At 45.2% G+C, this 17,152-nt stretch overlaps 1 protein-coding gene across 5 annotated transcripts in view; it reads left to right on the top strand.

Moving 5' to 3' along the window:
* The window catches only part of LOC310792104 (E3 ubiquitin-protein ligase mib1), an 81,220-nt gene extending 70,967 nt beyond the window's left edge, over positions 1 to 10,253 (top strand). The window contains exons 16-23 of one of the 5 annotated variants that reach the window (XM_083653816.1): positions 2,159 to 2,340; positions 2,864 to 3,053; positions 3,897 to 3,975; positions 4,136 to 4,285; positions 4,820 to 5,032; positions 6,340 to 6,411; positions 8,257 to 8,357; positions 9,238 to 10,253. In XM_083653816.1, the coding sequence (XP_083509942.1) occupies positions 2,159 to 2,340; positions 2,864 to 3,053; positions 3,897 to 3,975; positions 4,136 to 4,285; positions 4,820 to 5,032; positions 6,340 to 6,411; positions 8,257 to 8,357; positions 9,238 to 9,378 (1,128 nt within the window). In that variant the 3' untranslated portion in view covers positions 9,379 to 10,253. The remainder of the gene's footprint in view (positions 1 to 2,158; positions 2,341 to 2,863; positions 3,054 to 3,896; positions 3,976 to 4,135; positions 4,286 to 4,819; positions 5,033 to 6,339; positions 6,412 to 8,256; positions 8,358 to 9,237) is intronic. The other 4 variants (XM_083653817.1, XM_083653818.1, XM_083653819.1 and 1 more) reach the window with 4 other exon arrangements.
* The last annotated feature ends 6,899 nt before the right edge of the window (positions 10,254 to 17,152 follow it).

The raw sequence follows: 17,152 nt of genomic DNA on the forward strand, positions 1-17,152 counted from the left end.
CGTTAGGGTATGGGTATAATGAGGTCAAGGCATTTGTATCATTGTCACAAAGCCCGTGTGTACATGCAGCTGTGCTTCTGGCCTAATCTTGTTGTAAGGGTTGTCGCTCGTGTGGCAGTGCTGGAGGTCTCTACAGGACTGCTCCCGTCACCTGTATGACCATCAGTATGTGGCTCCACTCTCTTGATGTGTCAGTAAATGATGAGGGATGGCGCCGAGACAGCCAGCTCAGCGCTCCACAGCCCCCCCCCCCCCCCCTCTCTGTCATCCGCATCAGTGGACTGCCCGGCCCGCACTGTTCAAGCCCATCATCATTCAGACAGCACCAACCCACTACACTCGCACGGAGCAGTCAAGCGCCCCCGCCACCGCCTCTCAGCCAGCCTGAATGAGATGGTCCCTCCCCGGCGGCCACCGGGGGGCATGTCAGACCTTGAACCCCTTCATGTTAACACCACATCACTAATCCCTACAGGGATGAAGCGCGCGGGCTAGAGGGCCTGGCTCTAGTGACAGCCTTACCTATTCCTGTCACAGAGTCGCTCTTCTCCTCACTCCTCCCCTCGCTCACTCTGCTTCTCTTACCCCCCCTCCCCCCTGCCCTCCCCCGGCTCCCCAGTGGAGGAGCAGAACAGACAGCGGGCCTAATTGAGATGTGTGCAGCTGGGTCACTTTCCCATAGCGCTCCCCCTACAAGATGAGAATTGAATTAGCCGACCCGATGGCTCCATCAGCCGAGATGTAAAAGCCACTGGTTGAAGTCGATCAGACATGGAAGTGTCCACGTTGCCGGAGAGAGAGAGAGAGTGGCTTGAAGTTGGGACGGCCGAGCGAGGCGTTGCTGCAGAGGAGGGAGACAGACAGAGGAGGGAGACAGACAGACAGACAGACAGAGGAGGGAGGGAGACAGACAGACAGAGGAGGGAGACAGACAGACAGAGGGGGGAGACAGACAGACAGACAGAGGAGGGAGACAGACAGAGGACGGAGACAGACAGACAGAGGAGGGAGACAGACAGACAGACAGACAGACAGACAGACAGAGGAGGGAGACAGACGGGGACTTAATGGGATTGTGAGTGAGGGTTATGGGGTTACGCTGCCTGTCAGCCATCTTTATGAATGTCATAGGCTCTGATTAGCCCCTGATTGGCTAATTACTGGTAGACTCAGTTCATAGCTTTCGTTGTAAAAACTGGGTGGAAACAATTAGAGAATTTAAAAAATCCCTGCATCGCAGAACCAATCCCAAGTCTTTAGGGTGGCCCTACATAGGGGTGGCAGGGGGAAATCGATATAGCATAGCATCGCAGTATTCTGTAGGCAATGTATCGTATCGAATGCCAAGTATCGTGATATTTTATTATACAAAATGTCAAGTGCATGCAACATTTATGACAGGTTTTTATGACAGTGTCTGTCTGCTTGTCAATCCCATTTTGCTGCATTAAAAATGATTGAAGTGAGGTGAACAGACTGGAAACTTTATCTGATTAGATAAAACAGATGTTGACAAAGTTTCTTCCTTTGGGGACATCATTTGCAGTTGAAAAAAGGTAATAAATAAGAATACATCGCCATGTCGCAATACTCAATATATCGCAATAATATCGTATCGTGACTTAAGTATCGTGATAATATCGTATCGTGGGGCATCTGGTGATTCCCACCCCTACTACATATTAGTGCATAGAGCATAATTTCCGCTAAGGAACGGACAAGAGTTGAAAAGTAGCAATAGCTATAAATCCAATGTGCAGCTCATCCATTTCATGCTCTGCCTGGAACTATGTTAAATTGCATCATCCCTCCCTATCAAATACAATTCTAATAATAATAATAATAAAAAAGGCGTGTCCTTGACAAACGATTGGTAGGCGGAGATCTCCAATTGTCCGGCAGCCAAAACGAAATGAGTGGAGATCTGATAGCACTTGGCATGGATGGTATGAATTTGACTCTGAAGCCCTCTGAATAATAACAACATCTCTAGTCCTTAGCTAAAATCTGAAGTCATTGACCATTAACATGAGTCATGTGAGTGCCTAATGCCTACATGTATGTGTACGCTAGAGACAGATTTTCTAGTGTGAAATGTCCAGGGCCTGATGCTCCTCTGTTTTAATCCATGCGCTTGTGTTTATGTGCCTTCCCACAGTTGATTATGGGCTTGGGCACCCAGGGGGCAGAGAAGAAGAGTGCAGCATCCATCGCCTGCTTCCTGGCAGCGAACGGCGCCGACTTGACCATCCGTAACAAGAAGGGCCAGTCCCCTCTGGACCTCTGTCCCGACCCCAGCCTCTGCAAGGCTCTGGCCAAGTGCCACAAGGAGAAGAGCAGGTACACATCCCCCCAGGCTAAGCCTTCACCAGACGCAGACCTTTACTCTGATTGGTCTACGTTTTGTTTGTCTGCGTTTCGTTTGTTTTAATGCGGCCATACTGGTCTTTTTTCCTTCGAATTGACACTACACAGTGCTAGCGAATAGTCTTGAAACGTGCACAAACCCTGTTTATACACATCAATGGAGAGGATGTACAAATGTGTATGGGTGGTGTATGGTGGTAGTGACTATGCTCAGGCATCCGTAGCTGCTGTAACAACATCTGAAATTGAGAAATGAGAAGGCAGCACCATCTCAGAGAAAATCATCAAACCTTGTTATTGACTTTTTTTTTCCTTGGCTAAAAAATGTTCCATGCGACACGTTGTTTCCTTTTCTTGCTAGTTCCTCCTCCCCTTCCTCTTAGTCTCTCTCTCTCCGTCTCCCCCTCTTTTCCGTTGTCCTCCGTTAGTCTCCCTCGCTTTGTGATCCTCCTCTGCCTCTCTCACCACACGTCTGCTTGTTCTCTGGCCGTTCCAGTGGGCAGGTGGGCTCGCGCAGCCCGTCTCTGAACAGCAACATGGAGTCCCTGGAGGAGTGTATGGTGTGTTCAGACATGAAGAGGGACACTCTGTTCGGGCCCTGCGGGCACATCGCCACCTGCTCGCTCTGCTCGCCCCGTGTCAAGAAGTGTCTCATCTGCAAGGACCAGGTCCAGTGCAGAACCAAGGTATCAGAACCACTCGCTGTCTGTCCTGTTAGGGCTGAGAGAGGGCCTTTACATGCACACGTCACTTAAGAACCCCATCATGATCAGATTTCTGGATTATTCAAGTGGTCATGTAAAGAGCATAGTCCCAATCCGATGTGCTTTATCGGATAAAGGCCGTGATCGGATTATGAGAAATCCGATAAACACACGTAGCTTTTTGCTCCGTTTTATTCAGTGCATCGCCCAATCTCAATGTCCGCACTCATAGACTTCGAGGTTAGTTCCCGCTACTTACTGAAGTGCATGTAAACGTGCACATTCGATTATTGCCGAAATACCTGATTGTTCTCATTTATCTGATTATTGTGTGCATGTAAACGCACTCACAAAAATCGAAGTGCGATGATGATTTGAATATTACAATTGCGATTTAAACTGCAATTCATACCATCACGTTTTTCTTGTCATACGTTTTTTTACAACGTTCAAGTTGTTTAAAGAAAGGTGATTTTGTTACAGAAGCAATAGAAGATGTCAGTGTGCAGGATTCACAGAGTTGAGTCTGATTCAAGTTTTTCACCAATATTGTACTTGATCCACGGACCAAAGATAACCCGGAGATCTAAAACACCTCGTTAAGCAATCTCTTAACCTCTCTTCAGCAATTAATTGCGGCCTCCAGCAGAAGTTCATATTGCAATTGCATTTTTTCCCCCTTCTTTTTCAGCCCTACTGTCCCATCTGTCCCAGAAAACACGGCACGGAGTTGACAGCCACAGTTCTCCTCTTTTAACCATGTTTAAATGTGTCCCCCTCCTCTTTTAACCATGTTTAAATGTGTCCCCCTCCGCTAACTCTCAGATCGAGGAGTGCGTCGTCTGCTCCGACAAAAAGGCGTCCGTGCTCTTCCAGCCCTGCGGTCACATGTGCGCTTGTGAGAGTAAGTCGCACACATTTCAACATCATAACCTTGACTTTGTCACCGTCTGCTCGCTTCTAGCCTCAGGCCGGCTTCTGTAGAAATGATATTTCATATATAGACAGTCCCACATATAGAGCGCGTTCAGGCCTAACCTGCTGTGTCCTTCCTCCCCCCCCAGACTGTGCCAGCCTCATGAAGAAGTGCGTACAGTGCCGGGCTGTGGTGGAACGCCGCACGCCCTTCGTTCTTTGCTGTGGGGGGAAAGGTATGGAGGATGATGCCGCTGATGATGATGATGATGATGATGATGATGATGATGAGGACCTTAGTGAGTGAATCTTCCACACGTTCCCTTTTAATTCTCTCTTTTCTTTTTGTCTCAAAAATGTTTCCTTGAACCTTTTTTGATTTGTCGCTCTGTTGCTGCCTTGCACGTGGTTTTTCTTCCTCTGTTTGCATCTTTGATATGTTTTGTTGAATCGTTTTCCATCCAAGTTACACACCTCTTTTCTTTAGGTCATAGAAATGTAAGTCAGAAGTTGGAATCAGACAATGTCACTTTGCCAAGAAAGACGATAACCTCCTTTCCAATGCCAGAACTGGAGCATTTTAATAGTCACATCTATTTAGATCATGTCATGTCTCCAACATGATGCAATGCTGGAGGGTGCCTGCTTGATTTTCAATATTGGTTGTAATGGACAGCAGCCTCACTAATGCTTGGCTGCTTTGTCTGAAAATCATGACAAACAAAGAAGAAGAGATATAGTAAAGAGGTTAATTTGGCCTACTTGTATATATTATTTACAATAGTTTATCTATAAAGGCCAGTTAGGCAATGTTTGTACCTGACATGTTTCAGCGATATCCCACACCTGGGACACAGTCCTGCCGTCGGATGGACCATCAGACGGCAGGGGGGCGCCCCGCCCTGGCACACGCCAGGGGGCACGGCCATCCCACCACTGCAGGTGGGATGAAAAAACTCCAAATAACCACACCATAGATGACGTCACACCAACATCACGTGACACCTCCGATGAAGACTGCAGAAACAGCAGCCGAAACATGTCAGGTACAAACATCGCCTAACTGGCCTTTATAGATGAACTATTAAAAATATAGAACAAGATAATCAGCCTTTTGAAATTCACGCAGTTCACATCACAATCTCTTTGAAAATGGCATCTCAGAAGCCATATCTAGACTCGGTTTTGCTTGACCCTGTCCAATAGTATAATTTTGAGAACCATAGACAACTTGATTACATTTTCATCCTATCTGTGGCCACTAGAAATTAGACATCTAACATTTGGGTCAAATATTTGCACGTCTTTATGCACCAGCATATGATTTTGGGGGATGATACATCTTTATTAACACCTACAGTACACAAATGTGAGAAAATAACCGAGTTATAATTCTTCCTCGGGTAGTGCATTTCCGGTAGCTGTGGCTGGTTTACCAGGCTACATTTCTGGCTGTGAGGACTTAAAAATAGTTTTGTAATCATAAAATATTTTGGCTACTAAATAGGTCATAACCACATTTTTTCCAGCCCTGAATTACACCTGTGAATATGACTGTTAGTATGTGAAAACATCACTTTTTTGTTGCATTCACCAGTCACCATTCATCCTCCTGTGTCCAACTTAAACACAGTCTTCTATTACCCATAATCCCTTGTTTAGTGGTGCACCTCACCTCACTAGTGGTTACCTCTATCGTGTTTTCCGCATTTTATGTTGAGTTAAAAGGGAAACTGTTGTAAGTTCACTTGATTCCATGTATACTCCACAATACATTTTTTTGAAAGTTCTCTTGTGTGTCGTCAGCACGTTGGCATGCAAATCCGCTTCATTACAGTCGGACCCGACATGCAAAAGTGAACGCCGACCCACACTGTACAAAAAATACACTCATGCAAGGGGCAGCATTTTTTCTCTCTCCCCTCTCCCTTCGTCCCAGTAGCATTGACTGTTTGAGGGCGCGTTCAAAAACACAAACACGGTGTGCAACGATTCATCAATCACTTTAGCTGCTTCAACTCCCCCATGGCTCCACTTCCTTATTGGGCCTCCGTAACGCACCTCTAACCGAGTGAGCGCAGTCATTAGACCCTGTAACTCATACTTAAGTGTCGGCTGATAGCAAAATGAAATCCAATCACTTTGCCGCTGAGCTTTTTAACCACCCGCTCCACGTAGAAGAGACGTTCTTTATCCCGCTCTGTCACTCTGTTTCTAACTTGCTAGCCTCCTCTAGCTGTTCCCTCTGTAAACCTCCCTCAAGAGGCTGTAGTGAGTAGTATTGGTCCTCGGGCCAACTGTTGAGGTGTTGAGGGGAGGCTCCTGCTATAATGATGTGACTGGTTATTCCCAGCAGGGAGCAATAACTCTATGGCAGGGGGATCGCAGGATCTTCTCCAGCCCAACAATCTGGCGCTAAGTTGGTGTAAGTATATCTCCATCCTCCCCTCCCTTGTCAAATCTTTTTAAGACCCCCCCCCCCCCCCCATTGGACCCACTAACGTAACAACATCCCCCATAAGTGATAAACCACAAACGTAATACAAATCTGCAGCTTTTAATGTAATAATCCCACTAACGTAATAGGTTTCCCACAAACATAATAGCAGTTGTCTACCACAAATGTAATACGTAATTTCCCGCAAACATAATAACTAAGGTTTGCAAGGGATTTGTCACATTTGTGGAAAGGTGAAAATCTTCAGCTTTCAAAATTGTAATAACTTGCCACAGATGTAATAAATCACTAATAATCCAATTCTGACTCTCATACAAGTTGCTATCTCTAAATGGCTTTAACAGCAATGGCATTTTCTTCCCTCGTATTATTTTTAAGATTCTTGCCTGTTTAGACTGTGGTAGGCAACTGCTATTACGTTTGTTGGAAACTTATTAAGTTAGTGGGATTACTACATTAAAAGCTACAGATTTGTATTACATTTGTATTTTATTACGTTTGTGGGATGTTATGTTGTTACTTTGGCCGGTCTGACACCCCCCCCCTCCCCCGACCAGTGCTGCCCTGGCCCCTCCCCCTCCTCTTAAAGGATAAATTCACCCAAAATGAAAATGAAGCCATTAATCTAGCCACCCCCATGGAAGGTCGGGTGAAGTTTTTTAGTCCACAAAACATTTGTGGAGTTTCACAGCAAAACACTGTTGCAGAATTCTGCTAAACAATTGAAGTGAATTGTGACCAATTTCCAAGGCATAAAATGCCTCTATACTGCTCACCTGGCATAAGCCAAGTCTTCACAAGCCCTGAGAGGCCATGTTGACTTGAAAAGACGTCATTTACACCCTGTTTTTAGCTTAAATCTTCACTGTAGCCATGTGGTGCAGCAGCTCCACTTCTTCGAGCAGCTGGCTACAATGAAGATTTCAGTTAACAAATAAAGAAATGACCCCAACCCCCCTGTTTTTGTTTGAAAGTTGGTCTCCATTCACTTCAATTGTTAAGCAGAATTACGCAACAGTGTTTTGTTGACTGAAAAACTTCAGCCATCCTCCTTCCATATCAGCATGGGGGGGTGAGTAGAAAATGACAGAATTTAAATTTTTGGGTGGACTTAGCCTTTAAAGCTACCCTTTCTCTTTCAGCGGTACACACACCCTAAACACTCAATATGCTGATATAAATGTGATGGACGTGCCGAGAAGTGCAGAGTGCTCACTATCTCAGGCCGATGTTTGGCCTCAGTCCAGCTCTTTCTTGAGTGCTCAAGTAATCAATTCAGGCGATCTTTGCACTCCTATCATTCTATACATGCGTCCTGTCCATCATGCAGTGCCCAAACCAGAATGTGTTGCCTTGTGCCAATTTATATTTTCAGTCTGCCAGTCAATTTACACCAAAGTAGGAAATTCTCAAATCAGGTCATTCAAAGGGGAATGCTATGCCAGCAGAGGCTGCTGATGCTCAAGTTTGACTGAGAGAAGGCCAAACAGAACTTTCAGAATGCATGTGTTTGATGTCCATGCTTGTTTACAAAACTCCACTTGTAAACGTCAGATTCACATTCCTTTATTGTCATTGCACAGCGAAAAATTAAATGTGATCGCTCGGCTTGATTCAGAGGGCAATGTTAGTGACCCTGTGTTTCTGCTTTTACTGGAAGTAGATCATTTCCAAGAGGTGACATTTGATTTGCCCACTTCAAAAACTGTCTTTTCTTTTTATCCGTTGTTCCTCCCTAGGCTCTAGACTAAAAACTGTACTTTTCTTTTCTCTCCTTCATTGTGTTTGTGCGGTGGTATTGTATCCAAACAGCTAGTGGAAACATCCCAGCCATGCAGAGAGACAAGGATAACACCAATGTCAATGCTGACGTACAGAAGCTGCAGCAGCAGCTCCAGGACATCAAGGAACAGGTGAAAGCTTTAGGACTTGCAACCTATACTGTCATCTGTTGTTAAATCATCATGTGGGTCTCTGCAGGAGCAGCCAGTTTTAGTCTCTAGGCCTTGGTTTTTTTGGCGATAGCCAGGCCGGAGGCATTATGGATTCGGGTTGTTCGTACGTCCGTCCGATGTTCGTTAACGCGATATCTGAAGAATGCTTTGACGGAATTTCATCAAATTTGCCTCAAACGTCAACTTGGACTCAAGGATGAACTGATTAGATTTTGGTGGTCAAAGTTCAACGTCACTGTGACCTCACGAACACCATTCCCAAGTTCGTTAACGCGATATTTCAGGAACGCCTTGATGAAATGTCTTCCAATTTGGCACAAACATCCACTTGGACTCAAGGATGAACTGATTAGATTTTGGTGGTCAAAGTTCAAGGTCACTGTGACCTCACGACTGCTTGTTTCATGCTTGTTAACTTGTTGTTTACTCCCCCCCCCTCCCCCCAACCCCCATGGGAGGATCACGCTATTCCCCCAGTTCCCCTCCCCCTGAACAGGCCAGTGGAGGCACGTGCATCGACCAGGACACTGTATGTGATATCTAATATGTGTGGACCCCAGGAAGAATAGCGGCTATTCACGCAGCAGCTAATGGGGGATCCTATCAAATAAACCAAACCACACCGCCCGCAGACACGGCCAATTGTGCCTGTAATGGATGCCCCGGCCAAGCCGGAGGTAACGTGGGGGGGCTCAAACCTGCAAACCTCCTGTTGCTAGGCAGGGAATTTACCGCTGCACAGCCCGGACGCCCGCAGCCTCGGCTCAAGCGAGAGTAGAAGTGACTCTGTCACAACAGAGCATGAATTGTGATCGTGTCTCTCCTCGTCTCTCTGCAGACCATGTGTCCGGTGTGTCTGGATCGACTGAAGAATATGATCTTCATGTGCGGCCACGGCACCTGCCAGCTGTGCGGGGACCGAATGAGCGAGTGCCCCATCTGCCGCAAGGCCATCGAGCGCCGCATCCTCCTCTACTAGAAGCCCCCAAGACACTCTCTCTCTCTCTCTCTCTCTCTGTCTCTCTCTCTCTAACCAACCACACCCACAACCACACCAGCTGCTGCTGCTGCTCGACCATCCTCACAGCTCCCGAGCCAGCCAGCCCGAGGGCGTCCTTATTCTACACTACAAACGGTCTCTTAAAGCACTATGATTGTGTTCAAATGGAATCCTGTTACAGGAAGAAAGAAAAAAAGGAAAAAAAAAAAGAATTGAGATTCGTCAAGTCAATTTTTCTGTCGTTTGTGTCCTAACTGGGGCCTGAAAGGTGCGTGCTTCACTGACCTCCCCGGTTCGTATTCTTCTCTCTCCTTCTCTCACGTCCCCTCTCGCTGTAAACCGTGTCTCTCTGTTTCTACTTCATACGGACGACCTCTTTTCTGTTGTCATTGGATTCTGCGGCGGCTCCTTTAGACTCACGGCCTTGGATACGGACCTGAGGGGTCAAGGGTCAAGTCCCACCTCTGGACTTCTCTGCGGAAACGGCTTTGAGCAGCAGCGCAAATCCACCCGGGGGGGAGAGGAGGGAGGGGGGGAGGGAGGCCGAGGTCAGTCTTCGTCACCCTCGATGTAATGCAGTCTAGTTATGATCATTTGTATCGTATTTGTAATCTCTTATGCAAGTGCATTGGCTTGGGAAGCTAAACCGACGTGGATATTAAGTAACGTTTCGTGACAGTATGACACACGTTGTGGTTGTGACGCTCTGAGAAATACTGCGTCACCACTCAAGAAGGTCCAGTGAGTGGTATCGCTCCGTGTCTGACTGTCTGTATTGAGCCTGGCTGTTGGTGACGTACCGTGTGCCTGTCCTTAAGAGCAGTTGACAGAAGTTGGCAGTTTTGCACTAGTACGTGCCCTCAAGGGTGGGTGGTGGTGGTGGGGGGGGGGGGGGGAGGGGGGATGGGAGGGGGGAGGAGAAGCTGATTCAGGGTAAAGCTAAAGCGCTTTTCTGCACTGACTTTGGAGGTCCACTTCAGCTCGCTGATAAAACACTGATAGAGCCGTTCCAATGGCTAGGTAGCACACCACGCCTGTACCTTGTTTACCAAGCTGTCCCAAGAACAGCGGCACACTATTGAGCGTTGCGACACCCGTTTGGCCGCGGCTTCCAGCGCCCGCCTGGGAGGCGTTCAAGACAAACACTAAGTCATTCAGCTTCGTGCGGAAGTGAATCGCCCTCTTGTACCTGTTTGTTGGACACACGGAGTCACATGATGCAAACATTTGTATAAGCAGAGTATCTTGTCACCGCTTGATGTTAAACCGTTTCGAGACGAGGTGGTATTTGTCCGACAAAAGTCCTGCGATTCTATGAGCGTTGCTAATTACCATTGAATACTCTGTGCCATTCGCTTCCAAAAATGTACTTGTTGAATAACTTGTATGGGGGATAAGGTGCTCTTTACCTTGTATTACTTTTTTATTTAAAATATACTGTATTTCCTTTTACAAAATCCACATTTATTGAGCTAGAGTGTACAATCTATTAGAACACAAAGATGAAATAGAGAGTAAATTATTTTGTATTGCTGCCCCAAAAAAAAAAAGGATTTATAGGTGTCACTGCCTCCCTAATATGTAGCCTCAAATCTCTCAAACTTTCTGCTTTGATATCAATGTTGAGACATGTTTTTGTTTTTGTTTGTTTTTTGGCAACCGCTTTCTAGCAATCATCAGTGGAAATATGTTCTCTCTCTTTTAACTACCTAGGTTCATTTGTTCTTTTTTTAAAGTCATTTTAAGGTCAATATTCTCATGTATCTTTTCACCAGTGTTTATTTGGGAGGAACGCTAATAATTCTCACGACAGAGCTCGCCTTGCCCATTTAAAAAGGCAGTTGCCCATGTGGAGTGTCACCAAGGCTACTAGCTTGCTCCCCCTTGGGGGAGTTTGCCAGCACAAACAAGCAATTTTTTTAGGACAGAAATTAACTTTTTTGACTACCAGTTTTTATTCTTTTCACTGATCATGATAACACTTAAAGCTAGAAACACTAATACGCTTTATGGTAGTGTTGTCTTGTTATGGTTGTTATGAAAGGCTTATTTTGTACCTTACTTTGAATACATATACAGTACCTGTCCTGGTGGAAATGTTTCAGTCGTATTCTTTTCTTTGGCATGAATGTTTGATGTATGCAGTACGACACATATCATGAAATCTGTTCGCTCTGTATTGCTAATAAGTGCTTTTAAAACAACCATATAGCTGAAATAAACTTCAAAATGAACCTCGAGACATTAGTAGCAGTGTTTGTTTTTCCTTGAAGTCATTCTATTTAATTGTTAATTAGCTTGTTAATTTTGTTGTTTTTGTTAGTTTAGCTCAAAATGTAGTCGGCTTCTCTTATATGCGGAAAATTAGCATTTTGTTGCTTTTCCCCTGCTGTGCAGCGTCTGACTTACCGAGGTGGCAGAGATGGGCGGCGTGGGGTCATTGAAAAAGCTAACACCTAATAATGACTCAGCACCCGCGTGTGATAAGTCAGCTATGCTAATGGAGAAAGGGAGAACGCGGGCAAGACTAAAGAAGAAAATCACTCGGAGAGGCGAGAGACTCCATCCCCAAATGGAGTGATGCATCTTCCTCAGTGAGCGATGTGACAGCGGGACATCTCACAAGCCATCTCCCTAGCCTTAAGAAATGATGACCGGAGGCCATTTGCGTTCTAGCTGGTTGACTGGCCCATTCATAACCCGGACATCTTTGGGCTTGGCTCACATGCGGCAGGCGGCGCTATGCAGCTCCTCATAACAAGACATCCATCATGCTGTCGTCCTCTCATTCTGTCAACGGAGCCTTCAGACACTTCCTCATACCCCCGCAGGTCTCTGCCACTTGGCACGGGGCCAGGACAGTGAGTGCTGTGTGTGTGTGTGTGTGTGTGTGTGTGTGTGTGTGTGTGTGTGTGCGTGTAGTCTCTCATGTCGTGTCTGATGTGCTCCTTTGTCATTTGATATTTGAGCACTGTACTTGAAGGTGGAAACACAATGGCCCCTTATGTGCTTTTATTTGTTAGCGTTGGGACAATGAAGGGCAGGGATTGGCTTTTGGACAGACCTCTGAAGACGCGAGTAGACGTATCTCGAGTCCCCAAGTGTTCGAGTCCCAAGTCCCGAGTGACCAAAGAAAAGGCCGAGTCGACTCCCCGTTACCTGAATCCGTACATTCACATTACTGAACATGAGTGTGAATCCCTATGTACCAGTAAATGCACGTGCCTGCCCTTGCACACAATTGAGTAGGGGTGTCACGATACACTCAGTTCACGATACGATACGTATCACGATACTGGGTTCACGATAACGATACGATACGATTTTAACAATATTTTTTTAAACTTGAATAATGACAATATATGACTGGAAAAGTAGTATTTTATTTGAAATGCACAAATACAAAACATGCTGTTGTGGGAAATTGTTATTACAATAACAACTAGAAAAAACATGAGATTGGAGATAAGGCTTATCTTGAAATAGAATGAGTTACACCGTCACTTAGATTTACTTTGAACTAAAAGGTTTCTCAGCAGTATAAATTCTCATTATGCATCTTCAGTTTTTCTTCAAACTCAAACAACAAGACTTTTCTTAGTCTATTTTTTATGCATCTTCAGTTTTTCCTGTCAAGTAAACAGTTTTGCCAGAAACTCAATTGAATGGTTTCTCTCCTGTATAACTTCTCATGTGTCTCTTCAGAGACTTGTTCAACTGAACTACTTTCCACACATTGAACTTCAACAAACAAAGACGTTTCTTTGTCTACTTTTGAAAAAAAAAAAAAAAAAAATTTTTTTTTTTTTTTTTTTTTTTCACGATATGAGATTTCATCTCAACGATACATATCGTGACGTTTTACTATCGCGAAATTTCGTGGGACGATATATTGTGACACCCCTACAATTGAGTCACGGTATTAATATAGCCATCAATATTTTAACGCCAAATTAGTAGGACCTACTGTGTATTAGGGGAGAGAAATCTTTATCAATTAAGTCCGAGTGTTCTCCAATTTGCGAGTTCGAATGGAGTCCAAGTCCGAGTCATCAGTGCTCAAGTCACAAGTCATGAAAATGAGTCCAGGACCCGACCTTGAGTACTACAGCACTGGTCAGAGGTGTGTGTCAGTACTACAGCACTGGTCAGAGCTGTGTGTCAGTGGCTGATAGACCTGCCCAGTCATCCGTCACTCTGCTTGCATGCAGCCCTGCCCTGCATGCTGGCTGTCTGTTGGGGTGCCGGAGACGCCGCTATCTCTCCTCTGCCCGGGGCCTGCTGCCTGACCGGCCGCCCTGCCCGCCCCGCTGCTTGAAGACTGCTGTGTTTGCTGACCGGACCGCAGGGGTCGTTACTCCCCCACTAGGGGGTCAGCTAATCCACGGGCTGCCCCGTGGGGTGTGAGTGATGATGGGGCCCAGCAATACAGGCTCGACTGGGTAGCGGATGGAGACAAATTGAACCCCAGGAGGTGAGAGGGGGGGGGGGGGGGAGAGGAGAGTAGACTGTGACCCTTAAGTCTCGACTGTGATCGTGGAGAGGGGTCACCGCGTCGGGCGGTCATCTGGATCTGCCCGCAGTTTCAGCATGTCACAGGGGAGGACAGTCTGTGTCCCCCCGCAGGCTCGGCCCTTGGCGCTGGATCTGAAGTTATGACTTGACACAAAATGTAATGTATTCTCTGCAGTCGCTGTGAAGGGGAAGGTATATACAGCAGTGGGTTTAGAGCTGCAGATTTCAGAGCACATCACAAGGTGGCAGTGCTTCCAATGCCTACCAGACTAAACAGGTCAGTCCTGCTGTAAACCTGCAGAGGTAAGATCAACTGGATTTATGGTAAAGCACTGAATCAGATATTCTCGAGGTGACAGGGTACCTAAAGGGTAAAAGAGAGAGGACCCAGGTTCAAGTCTCTCTGTCAGTCTGCATCCTGCTGAAGTAGCCATGAGCAAGGCACCAAATCCCTACCAGCTCCAGGGCTAGTGAACACAGAATGTTCCTATTGGGATCATAAAGTATCAGATGCAGGTCTTCATAGGTCCAAAAATTCTGACACACCTCAAAAAGACCTGTAAATTCCCTCATCAAGACATCAGAAGCCCGGACACGAGCAGAACTGTGAATCATCAGAGTTTTTCAGGCAGAATGGATCTGCCAGCAGGTTCTAGCTGGCTTTTACAGACCAAAGACAGAAAAAGGGGGGCTTTAAAATGACACTCTTTAAAATAAAGTAACAAACCTTCAATTTGCGTGCCAGCAAGCAATACAACTGCTTATACTGCACAACCAGAATCAGAAAAACTTTATTGATCCCAGAGGGGAAATTAAATAATGCTACAGTTGCTCACACTCGGGTAGAGATTATTAGAAACCGAGACATAAGAATAGGAATAGACAAAACAATAAAATAGAAGTTTGATATAATAAAGTGTCAAAACTATGTGCATTCCCCCTACAACCCTTATCAAAGTACCATTGAGTAAGAAGTGAGAATGTGCGAGGTACCTATTATCATAGGTGATAATAGTAATAATAATAAAATAATAAGGTGCATTAGGTTCCAGTAGTAAAACAACCATCTGTAACGGTGTGGATTATTTTATTTTATTTATTTATTTTTGCACAAATTGTAGTATTTAGCAGTTAGTGCACATTGAGTTTTATTGCACACATCCGATTAACATTATATATATATATATTTGTAGACGTGTGGAATCTCTGAGACTACATCATTGACTGACTCAGAGCGTCTGACGCTCTGAACTTAACTCGTGCATTGCTCTTCTGGTTTTAAGTCCTCAGTTCCTGTCCAATGCAATATGGATGGCATTTCATCTTAACAGACCCAAATATATGCAGCAATGAAACTGGGCCTGACCCAGCTGAGGAGAGGTGGTGGTGGTGGTGGTGGTGGTGGTGGTGGTGTGGGGGCGGGGGAGGGGGATCCGTAGTTTATTTAGTTAACAATTTGGTAGACTTTTATTCAAAGTGCTGCACCGCACAATGGGGTCCCAGTGCGAATTGAACCGTGAAGTCTGGCTGTACCTATCAAACTATACAAGAATTACTTTCAGCCATAGGAAAGTTACTGTATTAGACCTTGAAACATTATCAATGTTGCAGCGCATTTCTGATTTCCTCACATTTTTATGATTTTTTTCAGACTTGACGTTCTTGGTTCTCAGTCGTTTTCACATCCTGTTGGAGAAATCAATTCTTCCAAACAGCCCATGCAGATAAGAAAAGGGGATATGCATTTTTCATAACTGTTATTTGGCCACTTGGGCCTTACTGCCATGTTGGAGGAATTGATTGTTTGCTGTCTGAAGGTCCTCTCTCTCTCTCTCTCATGTCATCCAGTTCAGAAGTCTGCCTGAATTTATGGTGTATCTTTATGGCGGGCCTGAGCAAAGTGCACTCTGGCTGTCTGGACAGACTCTCCTAGGACCAAAGAGAAGAAGGGAGGATCTTACCGGGGCCCTGGAGTGAGTGAGTGAGTGTATGGGTGGGTGGGTGGGTGTACCTTGGCTTGAATGAGTGCCCCACCTCCACAGTAAAGCCATAAACTAGCCATATTCTCCCACATATCCCTCCTCCAAACATATAGGGCCCTGACATGCTGATTGCTTTATTGATATTGATCGGGGCAAAGTGTCAAACCACTCTCCCATCTGTCTCCAAGTGGTGGGTCATTTTTACTTATGCGTGTACAGGGAGTTCAGTAACGCAAATAACTCAATTTTCAGCTAAACATTCAAGTAAAACTTCCATAGTGTCCCTGTTTGGGTGTGTGATTATTGTCAATGTCCCCAACCTGCACACCAAATGAAAAGTAAATCATTTATCACTCGTTTTAACTCCCTTCATTGCTTAGATTATTGAGTTGAAATGCAAAAAAAACATTTTTTTTAATTATTATTATTTTGTTTTAATAGTTACATGAGGCATGTGAGAGCAGCAGGATGTTTACAAGAAGAAGTTTGTTTGGGTCACATCCAGTGTTTCTTACACAATACTAATTATTTCCAATCAAGTCCATAAAGACAAATTAATTGCATTGCTTGGCCGGATATTACAGTATTCATTAATTTACCTTCAGGCTTTACAAAGGCCACAGGCTTCATACTGAGTTAATTTAATTATGTTCATTTAATGGTTTTTCACCAAAGTAAGACGGACACCAAAGGCTCTCCAGTTAGCAACAATCCCCCAAACAAAGAGTGAGTGACCTTTGACCTATTGATGGCATCGGGATCGTGGCCCCCACACTAAGTACTGTGCTTATCATCCCCGTGCGATTGGCGCTGGGAGACTGGAGCCTGCGAGCTGCATTTACAGTGCAAATGTTATCGTTCCAATGACACTTTAAACAGTCTTTATCAATATATACGTAGTCATTCAAGGTTTATGAGCGTTGATAAAATGCCACTAGCCAAGCGGGGTCATTACAATGAGCGGTGGTGGTGAGTTGTTTTTTTTGTGTTATTATTTTGTACATCTGATACATTTAATGCTCAAAAGAAATAAAAACAACCCCCTCGGCCAGCGAGAGGACACGGTGGCCTGACTGCGAAAGATATCGATTTCTGTTCAGGAAGAGCGGCGTTAAGGGCAAACTACAGTGTGAGTTTGGCAGAACCTTATCATCCTATTATCTTTAAAACAGTGGGTTATCATAATTGCTTACTTAATAATTCTATAAAACGGTGGAGGCGCAACCTTTGCCTGGGCCGTAAACTGTCGAGTGCTT

Source organism: Poromitra crassiceps (assembly GCF_964638095.1).
Source record: "Poromitra crassiceps genome assembly, chromosome: 17".
Lineage (NCBI taxonomy): Eukaryota > Metazoa > Chordata > Actinopteri > Beryciformes > Melamphaidae > Poromitra > Poromitra crassiceps.